Here is a 21,402-nt window from a genome sequence, read left to right on the forward strand (position 1 = left end):
TGTTCTGGTAGTCACTTCTCTCCTTAGGCAAATGCTGTTTTGTTATCTTTTTTTCTCCTTCCTAAGTTGGATAGCAGACTGTTGGCAAATTTTTTAATTTTTTTTTAAGACAGGCTTTCTCTGTAACAGTAGCTGTTCTGGAACTAGCTTTTGTTAATTTTTAAATCTTTCAATTTATTCATTGAGTCTATATTTTTCCGAGGTGTATTTTTGTATGCTTTTACTATGATGGTTTTCTTTCTTTTGGTTTCATTCATCTCAACTCTTTTAGTATATAATATTATATATCATATATTATGATGATTAAATATATAAAACTCTACCTTCATAACCTAGCAGATACTGTTGCTACAAGATATTAAAGGAATTAAATAATTTTTTCACTTTCTGTTATTGTCCAACTGGAAAATGTTTCCAACTTACTCATCTACAGATAAAACTTATACTTGTTAACCCAAAAGGAAAGAGTAACATCAGTTTATATGAGTATATGCATATATATATATATAGATTGCTTTACATGTGTGTGCATATATGTGTATATAAAGACAGAGAAAGGAATTTGCAATATATAGTGTCATGTAATAAATATTTGTGCTAAGATTATAGAATGTAGACTTGTAATAGATAATCAGTAGATGATATATAATAGATTATAGATTTAGAAGAATAGATGATAGACAGATGGTAGATAGGGAGATAGATAGATAGATAGATAGATAGATAGATAGATAGATAGATAGACAGATAGATAGGTAGATAGATAGATGATAGATAGACAGATAGGTAGATAGATAGATAGATAATAGATGATAGATAAATAGATAGATAGGTAGATAGATAGATAGATAGATAGATAGATAGATAGATAGATACATAGATAGATAGATACATAGACAGATGATAAATAGATCATAGGCATAGCTTCTGATGTAGCAATTGAATGTTGAATTGGCTGACAATATTTCCTGAGTAGTGGCTGTGTGCTTCCTTCATAGCATGTTGCTGACCAAGTCTAGCAGACTCTTACTTATATTAGGGAAGATATATTGTTAAGTAATAAGTTTTTAAATTATCAAGGAGAGAAAAGATGGGAAGTATAAAGGTTGGTAGGAGTGTCTAATTCAAGCTCATTCAAGTTAAATCATTTGAGCAAATTTCTTTATTCACTAAAGTAAACTTTTCGTCTTTATTAAATATATTTACTAGATAAGCACTATTATCTATTTAATCATTAAATAAAATGTTCATATATTTTGTTCCCTGAGTCTTTTGTAGGTGGCCGTGTGTGTGAGAACATCTCAAAGTGCGCCAAAAGTTCTCCAAACAGCTGTCTGTGTCCATCTTCCCCTACAAGGATGTCACAAACTGTCCTGGTGAATGAGAGAGGGAGGCTGAAGACTCAGCTGCTAGCAAATGTCCCTTAATTATTAGCTTTATCTTTATTTCCAGCTGACCTTTAAGCGTGATAAACAGTGAAATGAAAGGAAAGGAGCCCCTCCCTCTCTCTGCCTACAGACTGTGGTCAGAACCGCTCCTGAACGCTGACCCTGGTAGAAAATACATAGGGGCAATGAGCCGAAGAAATGGAGCTGGAGGTAGGCTTGAACTTTTCACAACAACAGCCATGATTTTTAAGTTTATGTTAGAATATGATCATAAAGAATATAATTTCCAATTGATTGTACATCAACACGTGTACAGAATACATCGTTATTCACCAGTGACCAATTATCTCCACAGAGTGAACTTCGATCCATCTACTACTGCGCCCTGAATCAGCTGTCTTAAGGTACTTACGATTCCAAGACAAAGACATTTTCCTTACACCCTGCAATGAGCTCATCTTCGCTAAGACCCAGGTCCCAGTCACTTCCTTGTGCAGGATCTGCTGAAACGCAGTTTCTTTGGCCGCCTATCTGAAACTCTCGCTGGGAATTCTCTTTCCATAAGGCATCCAGTGCGATCCAGCTGAAGCTCCACTCAGATCGCCTAACTTCTCAGCCTCCTTTATCAGTCCTGCAAGGCCGACGCCATTTACCCTATTGTCTTTAGAATCTCATTTGCTGACCCATCTTGTTCATTAGGCCACAGCCAGAGTGACAGAATTGATTTCCTGTTAAACTTTTGAACTACTTGCATTTACAGTTTCCCAGAATGTTCTTTTCTTGTACGGATGGGAGGCGGAGTTTTCTGTCCTCCCAACTCTCCTTAAATCCATCCCCCTATCCTTTACACAGAAGATCCACCCAAACCTTGGAAACATAAGAGATCAACATCCTCACTTCTCACTTGCAGCTCATTTTGTCTCTGGTATCTAGGCACAAATTTACATAATAACGCACTATCATTTCATGCTTCTGCCTACTAGAAAGCAGTTCTCTGGAGCAAGATATTTAGTTTTGTGTACTGGTACTGATTTTGTAATTCCTTAATAACCACATAATCCCTTAAATAACAGCTAACTAAATACACGAGTAAATAAATATTGAAGGAATTATCGAAGAAATGGATATCTAAAACACACCATTCCTGTTCAAGGATCTTCCTTGTGAGCCTCAAGAGCAGTTCAACAAGAAATTGAATGTGTTCCCCTTCTAGGCATTTCCCCTGGTTTTAATCATGCCCCTACCACAAAATGTCAGCTATTACCTTGTCCACTTGACACATCACACTTGGGAATTTGCGAGCAGTAGCCAACTCGGATGTTTGGGTCAGTGGTAAAACACCACGGTGATTCAGCCCCATCTGGATTGCGGCAATAATTTTCTCTAAGGTCCCTGTGGAGAGGAAGCACGTTAAGGTAAGCCCAAAGTTATCACCATTGCATTTCCCGGATCCCAGATGTACGCCTGGCTTGATTAGAACAGTGATAATAACTTGGAACTCTGTATACAGCACACACACCAGGACTGTTAAATAAACACTGTCCTTCAAATCTCAGGGTTCTCCAAGCATGCAGCTGCCTGAGGGACTAGAGAGCGAGAACAGTGCTCAGTTATCTCTGAGTAGCAAATCTTGACTCCCACTATATATATTTAATATATATAACAAATTTATCAATGATGGGGAAACTCATAATTCTCTTTGTTGAAGAAAACTTACTAATAGCTACTTCTCATTTAAAATGGAATTTGAAACTATGCCAAGTTTTAATAAAATCAAAAGGTTTCTTTTTTCCCCTTGATTTATGTACTTATTTGATACATGTAGTTTGGTGTGTAGATTTCTTCTGATCGAAGAGTGTTTCTCAGTTTAGAGAGGTTACTTATTATCTTTATAGGTATAGCTAAGCAATTAAGAGTCAATTATAATGCATGTCCCTAAGAGTAGAGTAAGTTGTCCATGTAGGTCATGTATATCTTTCATCATTGTCTTAATTAGAAACATAGAGTTCCCTAGCCTAAGATGTCTCTTAAAGTTCTTTAGATTTCAACTTATTTTACCGGTATTTTCATCTGCTTACTGTGGTACTGTTTGCAGTTACCCTACAAGCATTAAATCATCATCTATGTTTTTATTTTGATAAGGTTTATATTGAACAAAACATAGACGCACGCATGTACAATCTTCTAGAACGAATTGTCATTGTGTCAGCACAATTAAGTGTTTTTCAATCTCTTTAATATCCAAATGAAATCTAAGAAACAGACAAAGTTGTGAGGCATAAGCTTGCATTTAGTCAGAAAACTAATGAGTAAATCTGTTGCACAATAATGCTCTTGTACACTGAAAAGATTTGTCACTCATATTGGTTTAAAAAATGCTGATTGGTCAGTTGCCATGCAGGAAATGTAGGCAGGGCGAATTCTGGAGACTAGGAGAATTCTGGAAAGAAGAAAGACAGAGATGCAGTTGACAGTCAGATGCAGAGGAAGCAAGATGAGAATGCCTTACTAAGAAAAGCTACCAAGATACATGGCTCAAAATAGACAAGAATTATGGGTTAATTTAAGTTGCAAGAGTTGTGGTTAGTAATAAACCTGAGTAATAGACCAAACTATTTATAATTAATATAAGCTTCTATGTGTTTATTTGGGAGTGAATGGCTGAGGGACTGGGTAGGACAGAAACTTCTGTCTACATAAATCTATCTTGTCAAACTCAATCCTGACAGAAACTCATTTCTTAACTATATATCTTAAATTTAATAAAAAATATAATTACATCATTTCTCCATTACCTTTCCCCACTTTATTTTTTTCTTTTTATTTCTTTTCTCTCATATATTACATAAACTACAGTTTACCCTCCCTCTTTTCCTGCCAGTCCCTCCTCCCATCTCCCTTCTTCTCCATTCCTCCTCCTTTTCTTTCAGAAAGGACAGGCCTCAACAAAGCATGATATAACAAGTTGCAATAAGAGTAGCCACATCACCTCATTTTCAAGTTGGATGAGGCAAATGAGTAGGAAGAAAAGAGCAACAAAAATTGGCAAAAAGTCAGAAAGAGCCCCAACTCCCACTGTTAGGGGTTCCACAATACCAAAGGACACAATAGTAACATATTCGCAGAGGTCCTATGGTGTGAGATGTCCTTTTGTCTGTGTGTTGCTTTTCTTGGTTAATGAATAAAGAAATTGCCTTGGCCTGTTTATAGGGCAGAACTTAGGTAGGCGGGGTAAACTGAACAAAATGCTGGGAGGAAGAAGTCAGAGTCAGAGAGACACCATGGGGCCACTACCAGATTCAGACATGCCGAATCTTTGTCGGTAAGCCACTGCTATGTGGTGATATACAGATTAATAGAAATGGGTTAAGTTAACATAAGAGTTAGTCAGTAAGAAGCTAGAGCTATGGGCCAAACAGTAATTTAAATAATACAGTTTCTGTGTGATTATTTTGGGTGTAAGCTAGCCGAGCATCTGGGAAGAACAAGAGGCCCCCTCCTCCAACAGTCCTAGTCAGACCCATACAGGGTCCCTGATTGTTCGGTTAGTCTCTGTGATCCCCTATGAGCCCTGGTTAGTAGATCCTCTGGGCCATTTTCTTGTTGACAAAACTCAATAAAATATCAGAGAAGATGACCAGTGGCTAATCATATCATGGAAAAGGATCAACCCCTACCCAAACTCCTACAATTATCAAATTTATCACTGGAAAACATGAATAAAATTGTTATTTTTTTAAAAAAATCATAAAATTACATTTTAAAATTTCTCTCTATATAAAGTATTTATATATATGTAATATTTTGTATTTAATTCACATAAGTTTACAATACTAAATACATAACTGCTCAGTTAAATTATTTTGCACTTTTGATTCAAAGCAAGATAATTAAATGAATCTAAAATTCCAAATGTCTTCATGGGCCTAGTTTTAGAACCATCCCCCAAATTTGCCAGCTTAGCATAGAATAGATCCAAACAAATACAGAGATCTGCCCAAATTGTCTCTATATTTTGATGTATTTAATTGAGGAGTTATTTACAATTCCTGAAGGGAATTGAAGACTAGATAATTCATGTGTACTCATCATAAATAGCATAGCTCAGTTACAGTATTATATGCCTGGGAGCAAATCCTGTTTAATAGAAGCAGAGACATCTAACCAATATTCCTGGTTCTGCTAGACTGGAAAGGGTAAATAGGAAACCAATATTGTGAGCAAAATATTGTGTCACATTTTAGTAACATTATAACGGCCCCAACTCTGGAGAGGAAATTATGTCAGGTTACTTTCGTCAAATTAGTTAATTAAGAAAAGAAAATATAAATTCCTGTAAGATGCGGAATTTAACTCTTCATGGTTCAGTTTCAAGTAAGCAGTTTACAAACCAAATTTCTATAATCATCCTCTTCTTAGATAAAAAGGTAACCTTGGGTTTTCATATGCTTAATTGCTAGTATTATTCTTAATTTATATTATGTATTTACTTATCCTGACATTTTAAATTAAAATATAATTATATCACTTCTCTTTTTCCCATCTTTCCTACTCTTATGTGCTCTCCCTCCAACCCCTCCCATGTCACCTCCCAACACTCAAATCAATGACCTCTTTTTCTTTTACTATTATTGTTATGTATGGGCAAATATAAATATAGACTGCTTAATCCATTTTATTGTTTGTGTGCACCCGGTTTCAGGGCTGACCATTTTGTATTGGGTACTCAGTCAGGGGTCAGGGGGCTCACCCATGGATAAGGTTAATTACCTCCTCAGCAGTCATGGACTGCTAGTTTCTCTGTCTAGGAAGGGACCACATAGGATTCCCCCCCACTTTGTTTATTTGAAGCCCCCATTTTTCTCTTAAGTAGACCTAGGCCATCAAATAATGAGGTTTGCTAATACAAACGTGAGCAGACCCCATCTGCCCATTTCCCTGGGAACCACTGAAGTTTGTGGTGTTTCCAAAATCGACTCACTTGCACTTGAAGTTCTCAGGAGTTACATCATGCTGGTGAGGGTACTGAGAATCCCAGCGCTGACACGGAATTCCATTCCAAATGGTATTGCTGGTTCCTCTGTAACCTTCTCCTTGGCCTTGGACGCATTCAGTTGTTTCCATAGGGACAGTTGTATCATTCACAGAACTGTGAGCTGTTGGCGCAAAAACCATGAACTTAGAGGACACCTTTCTTTCATCATGTCATCCCTCTTGTCATTGCCCACTGCATTGTGGTACTAGGGATTTTTTTTATCATTCTAAAGTTTACATGAAAATTAAATGGAGTCAGAAATCGACTTAACATGTTACTCTCTCCATTCCAATTTTTCTTTCATTTCAACCCTAACTTAATTTTTTCATGAAGAGTTCTATAAAGATATTGACTTCCACATGTCTCTGTAATATACATGCTGAAATCAGTTCCTTCTGAAATGACTACTGTCATTCCAACACTCAAGTTTCTTCAGTACACAAAAACGCAACAATTTAATCATCATCAAATTTCTTTTCTATGGTAAACATGGAAGTTAATACAGTATCTTTTCAACTGAATTTTGGGGATTTACAAAACTTATATTTCCAACTATCACACATCATTATGTGTGTGTGTGGGTGTGTGCGCACACGATGCTCTTACTGTATAAAGAGAATCATGAAATTTATTTTTACCATAAAGCAGAGTCATTCTTTCCGTGTTGAATGTACTCTCCACCGAGTATAACTGGGGGCATTTTAGGAGTTGAGTGTGAGGTTGTACACAAGGATCTGGGCACTCAGAAGACTGAGGGGAAGACGGAGGTTTGAGACCAGCCTGGGACATGCTAACACTCTTCCTCAAAACAAAGCCCCAAGGAAAATGCATAAAGCTTTGCTTGGTTTGATAAAATCAGAAGTAAGCACTGCGGGTATCTTTATGACAGATGATCATGCATCAATCTCTGGATAAAAGCCAAGTTTGGAACCATCTCAGACTGTTCAGATTTAAGTAAATTTCTCTGTAGCTTTACATTCTAGAACTAAATGGGTCCCCTCTACAAATACAGAATGGTCTCTACTTGCCGTTTATATGCAACAGTATAAGATTAGTAAAACAACTTCTTTTCTACATTTATTTCTCTTTAGCATGTAGACAGAGGCTTCATTTCATTAAGTTCTCTGAGCTATTTCTATGTAAGTTTATCATTGTTCTATAAAGCTTTGTAAATACAAACAGCAATAAAAAACAGTCACACAAGAGATCACTTCTCCTGGACAAAAATCTAGAATTTGTGGGTGGTGGGCTTCAGAGCATACCTGTGGCCATGATTATTTTAATCGAGGTGGGAAACCCTCACACATGAGAGGCACAGTTCTGTGGGTACTGGACGGCAAAGAAGGGACCGAGGAACCCTCATCTTGCTTTCTGCTTTCTGACGCAGATGTGACATGAGCCGGCACATCGAGCTTTGTCACCTTAACATCCCCCCACGTGGACTGTGACTTTAAACCGTGAGCCAGATGCTCTCACAGCAACAAGAAAAGAAGCTGAAACAATGGGTTTCCTCTAATTTCTCTTCAAACTTATCAAAATCATAACTTTGCTCTAATTCTTTTACAATAGTCAATATTTCATGTATCTTCTTTAGAAAATAGAACTACAGTTCAGAAATACCCTAATTAATAAAAAAATGAAGATAAAAACGTTTGGCGATTGAACTCTATATGGCTATTTGATAGCAATACATAAAATAACAGTGTTACTAGTAATAGATAGGGAGATGATACGTAGATGGATGAATAGATAAAGGATAGGTAATAACTTCATAAATAATAAAAATTATTGTTCTGTTAAATGACTTGGATAGAAGTTTGTACTGAGAACTCAAGACTTGATTTTGATATTAACTGAAACATTTTGCAAAATAAGATGGATTTCATAGTTCCTGGTAACTATATTTTATCAAAGTTAGTTCTATCAAATTAGATAATGTAGAATCAAGTAATTGGAGGAGACTCAATATGGAATGTCTTGGAATAAAAATAACTCTAAGATAAGCAGACCTTGTACTAATACATTGCACATCTTACTATGAACATCTTACTATTCTATGATAGGATTAAGGACAAAAACATATCTTGAAGAATCCATATTTTTCCTCCATTGCTATGGTTAGGTTATGGACATTTCCTCTGGATTGTTGAAATCTGGTTGCCATTGATTGTATTGGTTTGGGGAGCTGGGGGCTTTTAGAGCAATCAAGTCATCAAGAGACATTCACACTTCTTAAAAGACAGGGTGCATTCTACTGAAGGTGTCTCAATAAAGCAACGCCTCGTTGTGTTTGTTCTTCTCCTCATGTGTCTACTTGTTCTTCTCCCTTCCAAGATGTTCAAGGCAATGTCAATGCCTCACCACGTGCTGTGACTCAGCCTTGAACCCTAAGCTAAATGATCCCCTCTGTCATAGAAACATAAAAGAGACTAAGATACTCAGCTCTTGGGGCACAAGTTCTTACACCAACCTGATGACAGCGATCAGAGCATGAATCCTGAGGATGGAATGGAGTTCACAGTTGGGGATGCTAGTATAAAAACATACTTCTTTGGGTCTTTTCAGAGTTATACTGCGTGTCTTAATCACTTTATCTCTTTACTGCCCTCCTCATTTGTGTGTTTCCTGTTTACTGGTGACCACCACTGTTCTTGCCATGTTGCTCCTGTGCCCCACAGCTCAGTCTCCCTGGACATCAGTCAGTGCTACCGTGACTAGATGAGGCCTGATACTTTCCCTGAGAAAACAGCTCAAACTTTATTTCAAAGAAATGAATATGCTCTGTCTTGACAGATACTAACCAAAGAAGGAAAAATTAAAGGGTAACGTAGTCAGACATAACTGGGAATTTGGTCATTACCTGATGATGGAATACCTTAATATATTACCAGATTCGGAAGACTGCTTTCTCGACTATGTGAAGCTTCTTTTAGACAGAAAAAAAGATGTCAGAGGGATATCTGGAAACAGGACATTCTGCCTCAGCTCCCTATTCATTTTCAATATGACCTTAAATAAATTTAAGACCTATGAGAGCTGATAAAACTGAAAAACTACATAGAGTATTCAAAGACGAGTTGAAATGTGCTTGGTGAAAGAAGATTATTAAGATAAGTAAAGATGACCGTAACTTATAAGAAATCAATCTCTGGCAGAAGCAATGAATGATTGTGAGCAATATCATAATCAACAGAAAAACTTGAGGAGTAAATAAACTTAAAATACCAATAGAAAATAAATAATTTCAATGAGTGAGCTCGTTTTTAAATTTCAGGAAAACCTACAGTAGAAAAAAACGTGACTCCAATAAAACCAAAAAGAAAAGGAACCTGAAGTTGGATAGATAGGAAAGCAAGAAGTTAGAGAGGAGTTTGCAGTCCAAAATGTATTGCAAGAAAAAAACTAATTAAAACAAGGAAAATCAATTGTCTAATGACATTAGGAACATATCTCACTAATATTTACCCACTGTAATATCAGAGTCAAGTCAAGAAGCCGGTGTTGCTAGAGTTGACTTTATCACAGCTGAAGAGGTTTCCAACAGGACTAACATTCCACTTTTAAATGTAATTATAAGATGCTCATCCCTTGAACTGTTAAGCTGTCTGTTCATTTCGTCTTCCATTCACATTTCTAACTACTGCATCAGTTTATGTTATTATTGTCATTATTATTATTTTTTTTTTTTACCCCCACCACCACCCCCCCCCGTCATTATTATTATTGTCATAACTACTGTGTGACGTTTGGGTTTTTTATTAACACAGGAATGGCTTTCTTTTCAGTCTCCCAAACGGGATTACAGACATAAACCACCATCCCTATCACCTCAGGAGGGTATTTTATAGATTTTGATGGAAAATTATCTTCAAAAGTCAATATTCACTAAAAATAACAACAAAACACATTAGTATCATAACATTAAAGCAGAGTTATGAGGATTCGGCCACGAAAATACCTTGCTCACAAGCTTGAGCTCCTGAATTCAAATCTGCAGCATCCACATAAAAGCTGAGTCTGCTCATGGGTACTGTAACCCAGCAGAGTTTGTGGGATTGCTGGGGACAGGCAGATCCCAGGACATAAGTGGGTAGACAGTCTAGACAAATCAGTGGGTTATCAGTTCAGAGACTCTGTCTCGACAATTAACAATGAAGAATAACTGAGAGAGAACCATGCTTTAAAACTTTAGTCGCCACAACACACACACACACACACACACACACACACACACGCACATGTGCACATACTCATACATACATATGCCACAAACACACAAAACGGAGGGTTTGTATTGCATACAATATTCTAATTTAGTTCAAAAATCAAAATATTCTAATCATCGAAATTATAAAATGCCCAAATTTTAAAAATTAATATTTGAAATAATTGAAATATTTGAAAAATTAATATTGTGTCGATAAACATTATGCTTCATTAAGCTCCATAAAGATGAAAAATAAGTAAGCAATGATCGTCATTTTTACCTATTAGTTTAATGAGCATCTATAACCTTATAGGATCTTAAATATCTTAGTTTTTATTTTCCTTGTTTTAATTTATTGGAAATATATCATGGTTTTAGCCACAAATAATGATACTGAATTCAGAGTGACCCCATCAAGAACAACATATTCTACAGTGCATACAGTAAATAGTTTGGATGAATGAAGATGTATTAGTAGAAGCACTTAGGGCAACTAAGTAATTTTCATCAATAAGACATATTAAGAGACTCTTTGAAGCTGTTCAATAAATATTATCTGATAAATGATATTATACATGATATTTGATTTGTCCATAGACCATTAAACCATGATATAAATAAAATAACTTATTTCTGAACAACAATAAAATAGGTTCCTTCTGCTGCCCTACTGTATAAACACTAAAACCTAAAGCAAAAGAGAATCAAATGCTTCACGATAACTGATTTGAAAAGGGCTGTCAAACACTGGGAAAGGCATTCCTTTGTTCTTAGTCCTTCAACAAGGGACTCAGATTGAGGAAGGTTCAAAGTGTCTCTAGTGACCGTACCAAGAGTAAAGGAAGAACAGCATCACAACCCAGTATCTGCTGGAGCTGATCAACTTGATGTAAAACAACATACTTTTAAAATACATCATCACCACACACACAAATATTTGTGCAAGTTCACGCTAAGCATACCAGGAACTCTTCGGAGAATTCCGCAAAATAAAATATCTTGCCAAGGGTGTCAGTGGTGGCCAGACTTTGGACACAGATTCGAAGATATTTAACGGTTCCTCTGTTGCCTAGCCTAAGAGGAATTCTCGTCTTTGGTGATTGACACAAAAGGGGACTCCCACTTCATTTCTGTTTGGAAATACTTTAAAGAACACAACATTCGCTATTGAAATTTCAACTGCCTTGTTACAAAACCATCAAATATAGTGGGAGCTTCTTGGAACATTCGAATAACTTTGCTGGTTTGAATTCAGGGTGATCTGGTTGCCAGAACATTTGAAGGCAGTTTGCAAGTTTAAATAGATATGTTTAGATAAAGAGGTTTGATTTATCTAATTCTTAGGGTAAACATCTTTTCCAGATAGGCATAAGTAGAAACAGATCACGAAAAACAGATGAATTCAGCCATGGCAGAATACACCTGTAATCCTGTATTTGGCGGGCTAAAGAAGTTGGTTCGTAAGATCAAAGTCAGCTTGGACTGTACAAGAACACCCTATCTGAACTACATAAGTAAGTATGTAAACAAATAAATTTAATTAATGTTCTCTGTGAAAAATCTTGCCAGGTCTTTGCAGAGAAATTGTATTTTTTTAAATAAATGTTTATGAATGGGAGCTAGAGTGTAAGGGTCTCAAAGAGCCACACCCAGGGCTAAGTTCTCTACAGACAGCCAAACCCTCATATTCACAATCCTTCACCAAGTTACAATCCTTGTCAAAAATAATTCAGATTTCCCAAGAGAGCTAAGGAGCCTGACACCCGCCACTCTCAAGTGTGTGTGTGTGTGTGTGTGTGTGTGTGTGTGTGTGTGTGTGTGTGTGTACATGTGTGCAGAGACCAGAAAACAGCTGGTATTCCAGAGACAAAGAGCGGTGCCCCTACTCTCACATGGATGTTAGGGATGCAGGCTCAGGTTCTCAAGCTTGTAATCAATCTTACCCACTGCCCCTGTTGTTGCTCCTTGGCCCCAGACTCCTATTATTTTTTTCAATAGTTAATAATAAATTGCTTAACATGCCAGTGGACAAGCACCTGATTATCTGCTGGAGTTCATACCCCCTCATAGCCTCATAACCATAGCTACTGAGGACCAATGAAACACAGAATTCACCTCATGATGGTCCTCAGAGGCTTGAGTACACTGTATAAAGCCGCTCTCCTGTCAACAGTACTTGTACTCCTTGGACCACAAAGGGCAGGATCAAGCCCACTGTAAATTTAAAGAGCTTCTTGCTTTAAAGTTGACATGGGAAAGTAGTAAAGACCTCCAAAGTACAAACCTCAAATTGCTTGCACGTTTGCTCTCCATGCGAAGCCAGTATTCATATTGAAACATTTCTCTGGACTTTCTCCAAGACTCTTCTGGTACAAAATACACAGGAGACAAGGCATTCATGAAACGTCTTCAAGTCTGTAGTATTATTTCTTAGAAGATGACTTAGAAAAGCCATCCAAGTGAAAGACTTTTCCCTTGAGAGGGGCATTGATAGTATGATTTTTTTTCTTCCTGACTGAGAATATATTTTTATTTCTATGAATATAGAAATAGAATGTAGTTTTATTTCTATGAATCTCTGCTCTGGAGTTGAACTTCCCAATAAAACTCAGTGAAACAGTCAGTATTTTTTTTAAGAAGGAAGACAGTTTGTCATAAATATTTTCCCAGCATCTGAGTACACTGAACTTTTATAGATAATGATACCCTCTTTTAAAGAGGCTCATATTGAGTTTTACTACAAGGAAGTCTTTCTGTATTTGTTATCAATGGCTATTTTGTAATAACAAAATTTCGAGGGCTCAGTAGTTCAAGCAATGGTAACTTATTTTCTAACAGTTCTGGAGACATGGAAGTCCAAGAACAAGGTTCCTAATGAGGGTGGGTAGATGGTTGGCTTCTTGCCTTGTTCTCGAATGATGGAGGAACATAGGGAGACCATTATCTTCCTATTGTTATAAACCATTATCTCCACTAACTTTTGGCTCTTTCTTAGAACTCCACTTAATGTTAAATCCCTTCTAAAATACTTATGCCAAAATCTAATCATGTGGGGATTTAAGGCAACAGTATTTAAATTTAGGGATTGTAACATTCAGACCATTTTCATGCCATAAACAGATTCCTGAGCTATGTATGATCTGGGCAACACATACTTCTAAAATGTCCCCGATCAAATACAATTTATCTACAAATTTAAAAAAAAAATGAGAAGGGAGAGAAGAAAGAGTTTAACAGAAATGAGATAAGACAAGACTGAAAGAAAATCTATTAAGCCAATAGGCAGTAAAAATCGCAATAGCCCAGTAAACCTTGAAGCCTATCTGTGAGCTAAGGACGTGGTACAGAACTGTGGAATAACACCCTAGGTCTTGTTTTTGTGGAAATCAAGAATCACAGAAAAAAATTCAGAAAAAAAAATAAAAGAAAAGTGAAAAACTCAACGCCTCTAAGAATCAACCTGCGTTCATTAACAACTTTTTATTAAACTCCTGCCATAGCCAAATACTCAGCTTAACTGGAATCTACAGATTTGCATAGAGACTAAAAATAAAAAATAAACTTGAAATATTCAGACTAATTAAGGACATGAAAGGGGATGTTTTGGTGGTATGAATATACAATAAAGGACAGGAGAAGCGCATTGTGGCATGTATCTTTAATCCTAGTACTCAGGAGGCAGAGGCAGGCAGATCTCAGGGAACTGTTCAGTCGGGTCTACATAGAGAATATCAAGCAAACCAGGGCCGCATAGTAAAACCCTGATTCATGAATAAATGAATGATATTTGACCGAATCAAGGATAAATTTAGAAATGATAGTGGTGCACACCTGTGATCTCAGCAGGTTGAAAGCAAAGGCAGAAGGATGTTCTATCTTTAAGCCACCTGGAACTATACAATAAGTTCTAGGACAGCCAGCGCTATATCATATCATCTGTCTCAAGAGGAAAAAGATAAAGCAGGAGGAGGGGTAAGAAAGAAGAGGAGGAAGGAGAAGGAGAGAGGAGGAAGAGGAAAGGAGGAAGGGGAGGACAAGCTGGAGGAGGAGAGGGAGGAAGAGGAAAGTGTTTCTATTGGGGATGATGGCCAGGTTAAAGTTCATAGAAGTTATGACTGTAATCTAGACAAGGAAAGAAAGAAGACGGTTGTGAAAGGCAGAGTAGGGGAAACGAACTGCCATGGGAATTCGGAGTGCATGAGACATCAGAAAGAAAAGGAAAAGGTGAAAAAGTAAAAAAACATTGTACCTGAGACAGCAAGCAAGACTCCTGGAGAGAAAGCTGGCGGACTATGGGGTCACTTAGAACATTAAAACTGTGGGAGAGGAGCAAAAGATACTTCGTTTTGCCTTCATTTTGGATCAAAGAAAGCCTTTGAAGTATTTTGATTCTGTGTGTGTGTCTGTGTGTGTGTCTGTATGTGTGTGTGTGTGTGTGTGTGTGTCTGTGTGTGTGCGTGTTATGGTACAGCTTAAGGATGAGAATTAATGTCACCAGAATTTTGCAAACATTATTAGCCTTTCATAGTGCATAAAAGAAAATGGAAGGGGAAAACCGTGAAGAAATTATAACTACTCTCATAAAACTATTCATCCATATACTGATGATGAAAAATAATATTTTGGGGGAGACAATGGGGATAGTGATGAAACAAAATGGCGAATGGGGACATTCACAGAAGACTCCACAGATAGCTCTAGGTGAGGAACCAACAAGGAAATATGGAGGATAGCAATAGTGATGGGGTTATCCTGGGATTTTATATTCTGAACAAGTTAAACAATTGCTACAACCATGCAAATGAGAATTTCAATCCCAGAATAGACCCTTCTAAGGGGTTAATAAAGAAATTCAAAGAGAAAGGTCTGACAGAAGTCCTCAGGTCGCTAAGTTACTGGTGCTGAGAGATTGAGATCAATCGGAGCAGGCAACAGGTGTGTTTGCTCCATGCCATGCACACCAAGGGACCAAATCAACGGTCAGGAATCTAACTCAACAAAAAAAGTGCTTTCATGTACACTTGACTTTCCTGAGAACCCGAGGGGCCTGCGGAATCAAGACTATCTCCACAGTAACACTATAAGGTCATTTGTGTCCAAAATGCTGAAGGCACAGCAAATGCAACATGCCTGGTTGCCTTCTTTTAAGATAGTACTAAGAAATTTGCAAAAAAAGAGAGAAAAGACAGAAAGGAAGGAAGGAAGGAAGGAAGGAAGGAAGGAAGGAAGGAAGGAAGGAAGGACAGAGGAAGGAAGGAAGGAAGGAAGGAAGGAAGGAAGGAAGGAAGGAAGGAAGGAAGGAAGGAAGGAAGGAAGGTGCAAAAGACTAAAATGCCACAGATTTATTTCTTTAATTCTGAAAATTACATATTTTCTTATTAAAACTACCTGTGTTATTAGCCAATGTTTTCACAATTACTAATGAGCTGACATGCTTTTAATTTCTAATATGGTAAGCATTGCTCACATAACCCACAGAGATATGTTGAAGACCCCAATGACAGAGCAGAAAATGCTTCCAGTCCCGATGTGGAATTCCCCTCTGCATGCTTTGAATATGTTTTATTGCCATGAGTTAATAAAGAAGCTGCTTTCGGCCAATGGCTTAACAGAGTAAAGCTAGGTGGGAAAACTAAACTGTATGCTGGTAGAAAGAAGACTGAGTCAGGAGAAGCCATGTAGCCACCCAGGAGTCCAAGAGAAGCCATGTAGCTGCCAAGGAGCCCACCAGAACCTTGCCGGTAAGTCACAGCCACATGGCCAGTGATAGACAGATTAATAGAAATGGGTTCATTTAAGATATAGGAGTTACTCCAAATCTACAGAGAAGCCCTGTCAAAAAAAAATGATGAACAAAACAAACAAACACACAAAAAAGATGTAAGAGTTAGCCAGAAATACGCCTAAGCAATTGGCCAAGCATTATCGAAAATAACAGTTTCTGTGTGTTTATTGTGGGGTCATCAGGACAGAAGCCTCCCCCAACACAGTCCAAGAAGTTTGTAAATTGACTTAAACAATCAATGAAGCTTTCTAAGGGACATCATTCACACGGGAGGTTCATGAGCACCAGATGACTAATGTGGCCGATACCATCAATCTCAACCAAAACTCTTTCTGACTAATATGCAAAACAAGCATGCAAAAATGAGCTTGTCCCAAAGAAAAGCATAAAAAAAGAAAGCCAATATTCCATACAGGCACCACACAGGCTTGGGCCTGCCAAACGTTATACCGCCCCTTTGTGAGGAAGGACAAGAATCCTTCTGTAGAGCACTCTGGCACACACTGGCAGACAGTGAGCAACACCCGTCCTGCACCTCCAGAGACACGCTGACCATAGGAAGCGTTAGAAAGAGTTCATTTATCAGAAAAAGAAAGAATAGCATTTAAATTGTGACTCTGTGAGTCATGAATTTCTCTATCAAGACAGTTCAGCTATGCTTTTGCAGTTCTTGCGAAAGTTCTGAAATTCCAGGGTAATCGCTTTGTGCAGCTCAGTCCCATTCCCATCCTTCACAACTGGTCAGGTGTGTGACACGTAGCAGTTGCTCATCATATCCATGCCCACAGAAGCTGTCACCCGGCTGACAGGGCCTCACAGCCAAGGCTTTTCGGTCACCACTTACTAAGGACACTCCCCAACAGCGGACGGAAGGGTGGATTTACGTAAATCCCACCCAAATTTGGCACTTCCCATCCTTAGGTTAACACCTCTCACATAATCATGTATACAACACCCTGGGAAACTTGCTCTTCCTTCCTCCCGCGTCCAGGTCCTCCCAATGTGACAGATGTTCTTCACATTCAACCTCTTGAATGCCGTCCACACCTCCCCTCTCCACTTTGTCTTCTCTCTGCCTGCTCCTCTGGCTTACCTTCTATTTCTTCGTAGCCTGTATTTCAGATACTTTAGTGAGAGCATCTTTTATTTCTCGCCTCATTATAGCGCTTTGAAATAAATTCATATATTAAAATTGAATTGCTAAATTTCCTATGATTGTAGGACATCCACAAATATAAGCATTTAGGTGTACATATATATGTCTATATGATTGCTAGATATATAGAATTATTAATAGTCCGTGTTGATAAATGCCATAAATATGTCTAATGAATTTTCAAAATATCTCTGATTTTAGTGTCTCTAGTGTTTTTAAAACCTCAAGGCAAATGCATTTTAGTAAAATTCAGGGGGTCTTAGATATGTGCCCTTGTCCCCAAAACCAGGAAAGAATAATAACAGAAGTATCATTCTTTATTTCTTTTCCCAACCTCTTTTTAAAACATTCTCGTGATTTGGTTTAGAACTATAGAGAATAGTATTTAGGCTTTCCTGTTTATACACGTTAAAAAAGGTGAACATGTATGTGAGAATACATGTGAATGTGAGCTCATATGGTGTGAGTTTACACTCACGGGTTCGTTCGCCAAGCATTCCTGTGTGTGTCTACTACCCCTATTCCAGGAGGAGGCTTTAATAATGCCTAGGGCAGCAACAATAAAAGAGAAACAATCGGTGTATTGTATCTCCCTGATCTAAAAAGATGGAGAAATGAGTATGATTAAATAAGTCAATGGGTGGAACTAATCCAGTCTCAACAGAGCAGCACTGTCAAAGGAGTCAGCGTAGATTTTAAAGGACAGAGTAGATGATTCAATCTCCCTGGAACACTGTGTCTCAGCTGAGAGGCTTCCAGAAGCTTCCAGAAGCTGTGATGGATGCACATATGCTCTGTCCCTTCTCCACGACTTGCCCAAACACTTTCTCTTACTGGTGACTCTAAGAAAGAGACCGACAGTTCAACACCCTGAATAATGTTTTAGGATATAGTCAGAAGATATTCCTCATCAACCTGGTTCAGGGAAACATCCAAATATCTACCCACGGGCTCATAATTTCGTGTTATTCTGGGTGTGGCTATATCACTTTCTATAGGTCATCTTCTTATGTATTTCCATATCAATACATAACGTTAAACTCTCCAGCCAATTTACATTATTCTATCTTTATAAATGTATGCAGTTTGATCATAAAGCATTTTATATTCCAGCTGCAAAAATAAGAACTTTAAACATAGAAAAGCATGTCTTTATCTAATTATTATTACACAGTATAACTTCAAAGAAGAGGAAAAGCCCAAATCAGATATTACGAGAGGCCACGTGCACAAATTTAAGGGGATATCATAAGTTAGAGGACATGAGACTTAGCTTCTTTCCCGAGCAGTTAGCTCAGTGTGAGCATCTAGAAACAGAACTTAGGGACATAGTAAATTGAAACAAAATGTAGGCCAGGTTTGAGGCTAGCCAGAGGGAAGAAATCACTCTCTCGAGGTTACAGACACCATGAGAAGCTTCAGTGAGGCATACTTTCCCCACTGTGGGTCTACCTCTATCCAAGAGAGGTTTGCTATCAGATAATAGCTCAAGCTACTCCTCCGAGAGACAAGGCGGAGAAAGGGTACAGGAAAAGGTGTAAACTCAAAAGGGATCTCAGCCATACGAACTTCGGAGTGATGTGCATATTCCCTGCTCATTTTCTCTGTCTTTAGACTTAAAAAAAAAATTCTCGGTAGCATTGACCTGCAAGTCTTTACTATCACATGTATGAACATGTTTCTATGTGTACACTTATGCATGCATCACTTTCAAAACAATTTTATATGAAAATTGAAAAGATTGGGTAGAACGACACAACAGTCTTAGACTATTAAAACTCACACATACCAAGATATGAAGTATAATAGTTGCTGACCTATCTTCCGAATAATTGCTGCTTAGATCCAATCTGTTAAAGGGAAAGGAAGCAATAAATTTGACCCTAACTTACCGCACATTTTAATTGCGCAATATTCCCAAGGGGTGTCAGGGTCAAGAGTATAGCACCATGGCCTCGGCTTGCCATCAGGATTGCGGCAATAATTATCATCAAAGCCCTTGTCGGGATATCTGCAAACCACACCAGGAAAAGTGTCACGTAAATCTGCCTGGAAACACCATACACAGCCCTCAATTCCCAGAATAGCTTTCCACTTAGCCTGGTAGCCAGAGCATGGAAAAGATGGGTTTCCCACCTTTTGCTTTATGGGGTCTGCCAGCCGCTAACTGCCCAATTTCATTTACACATTCCACTAAAGATACAGCATCACCCTCTTTGTTACTAAAGTAGGTCCGTTTTGGACCTGTCCCCCAGTTAGGATCTCCAACTGCATCTCTTTTTTCCACAGAGTCCAATTAAAGACAAATTTCACAAACATGACCTTGTGTAGAATGTTCATTAAGGGAGCAGGTTCTTTTCTAGGGCAGGCTTAAACTTCAAACCGAAGTCCGGTTTCAATAGCTCTGCTGCTAATGACAGCTCAATTTTGGAAATGGAGCCTTGCTAGGTCATGCCCTCACCTCCACCAGAGCAAGAGACAAACTCCATCACACCACTTTCCCCACATCCCACCTCCCTTTAAATTAGCAGCACCCTGGACTGGTGGTTTGAATTTAATTGCTACCATATCCTTTCTGGTCTCACTTAAAAGAAATGACACGCATTTAAAAAATAGAGTTTTCATTCCATTTACAAGAGCAAAGAGAAGAAATAAACAAAAACATGGAGAAAAGTTAAAAAAAACCAGTTTACACCAATTTCTAAAGGAAGGTGGAAACAGACTAATTATTTGCCTTTCAATCATTTATTGTAAAATTAATTACATTTTGCTTTCTTTTCTCAACTCAAAATTTTCACATGACATTTTGGCCATTTTAAAATGCATGAGGCTAAAACAGCCAGAGGATTGTTTTGCGTTGTCTTTTCTTTCCATGGTGGACACGAACTATGCTAAGGTATTAGACATGTGGCCTAATTATCTGAAGATGCTAGAGGAAATTTGGTTGTACTTAGCAATGTACTGTCTGCCAAAAGGATGGGTCTATCAAAGTAACCATTATCTCATTAGCTACATTGGACTGTTTGTTTTTGCTTTGTTTTCATCTGTTTGTTTATTGCTACGGGAAACAAGAGAAGATTCTGCTACTGCTTGCATTCTGCATCTTTCTGGCAGTTTTGGTCAACAATCTTCCTTACTTTAGCAACTCAGCCGAAAGTGTAGCTACTGTTCTCAAATGTCTAACCGTAAACACATCTTCTCATGCCAGGACTACGTTCTGCAGACCCCAACAACTGTGGCAGAAGCCAGAGTAGAAGAGCTAATTCCATATTACCTGGCTCTGCGCTATAAAGAAAGGATTTCCACGGCGGTTTGTTACAGAATGAACAACAGTACGTAAAGAGGAAGCTATGGGAGCAAGATGTGATGAGATGTTACCTTTCGGGCAAGAATTTGTGCCGGTGAGGTGTCTGATGATCCCAGCGCTGACAGGTCTTGCCTGACTCGGTGTGATCCATGGGACCCCGGTAGCTTTCACCATTGCAGGTCATGCATTCAACTAATAAAATTAAAATATGCTGTGTTAATTGTTTCTGGTGGTAAAACCAATACCATTGTTCTGTTTAGAACAGTAAATTAATCAGTTATTAAAACTTCAATAGCCATACACTCCATCCTAATTTTAAATTGGGATCGTATGCCCATAAATTGCAGCATAAAATAATACCTATGGAATGCACCATGTATTTTATACTATATTAACTTAATTCCATCCAGATTTAATGTAGGGACATAATGCTGCCTAATTTTCAGTAATTCTTCCAAAATACATAAAAATTGGAGATATAAGATGGACCCTCACAGACTGCTCCCCTGTGAACTACAGTGTAA

At 37.9% G+C, this 21,402-nt stretch overlaps 1 protein-coding gene and 1 long non-coding RNA gene across 3 annotated transcripts in view; one reads left to right on the plus strand and one right to left on the minus strand.

Moving 5' to 3' along the window:
* Window positions 1–21,402, minus strand: part of Hgf (hepatocyte growth factor) — a 65,491-nt gene that overhangs the window by 20,966 nt on the left and 23,123 nt on the right. For both annotated transcript variants that reach the window (XM_048433552.3, XM_048433551.3), the window contains exons 6-9: window positions 20,950–21,070; window positions 19,464–19,582; window positions 6,370–6,544; window positions 2,653–2,780 (exon numbers count right to left, since the gene is read on the minus strand). In XM_048433552.3, coding sequence (XP_048289509.2) covers window positions 2,653–2,780; window positions 6,370–6,544; window positions 19,464–19,582; window positions 20,950–21,070 — 543 coding nt within the window. The remainder of the gene's footprint in view (window positions 1–2,652; window positions 2,781–6,369; window positions 6,545–19,463; window positions 19,583–20,949; window positions 21,071–21,402) is intronic.
* Window positions 1,259–8,722, plus strand: LOC146889328 (uncharacterized). Its single transcript, XR_015000106.2, has 2 exons — window positions 1,259–1,598; window positions 1,744–8,722. It is a non-coding gene; the product is annotated as an uncharacterized LOC146889328 (long non-coding RNA).

Source organism: Myodes glareolus, chromosome 27 (assembly GCF_982192425.1).
Source record: "Myodes glareolus chromosome 27, mMyoGla1.1, whole genome shotgun sequence".
Lineage (NCBI taxonomy): Eukaryota > Metazoa > Chordata > Mammalia > Rodentia > Cricetidae > Myodes > Myodes glareolus.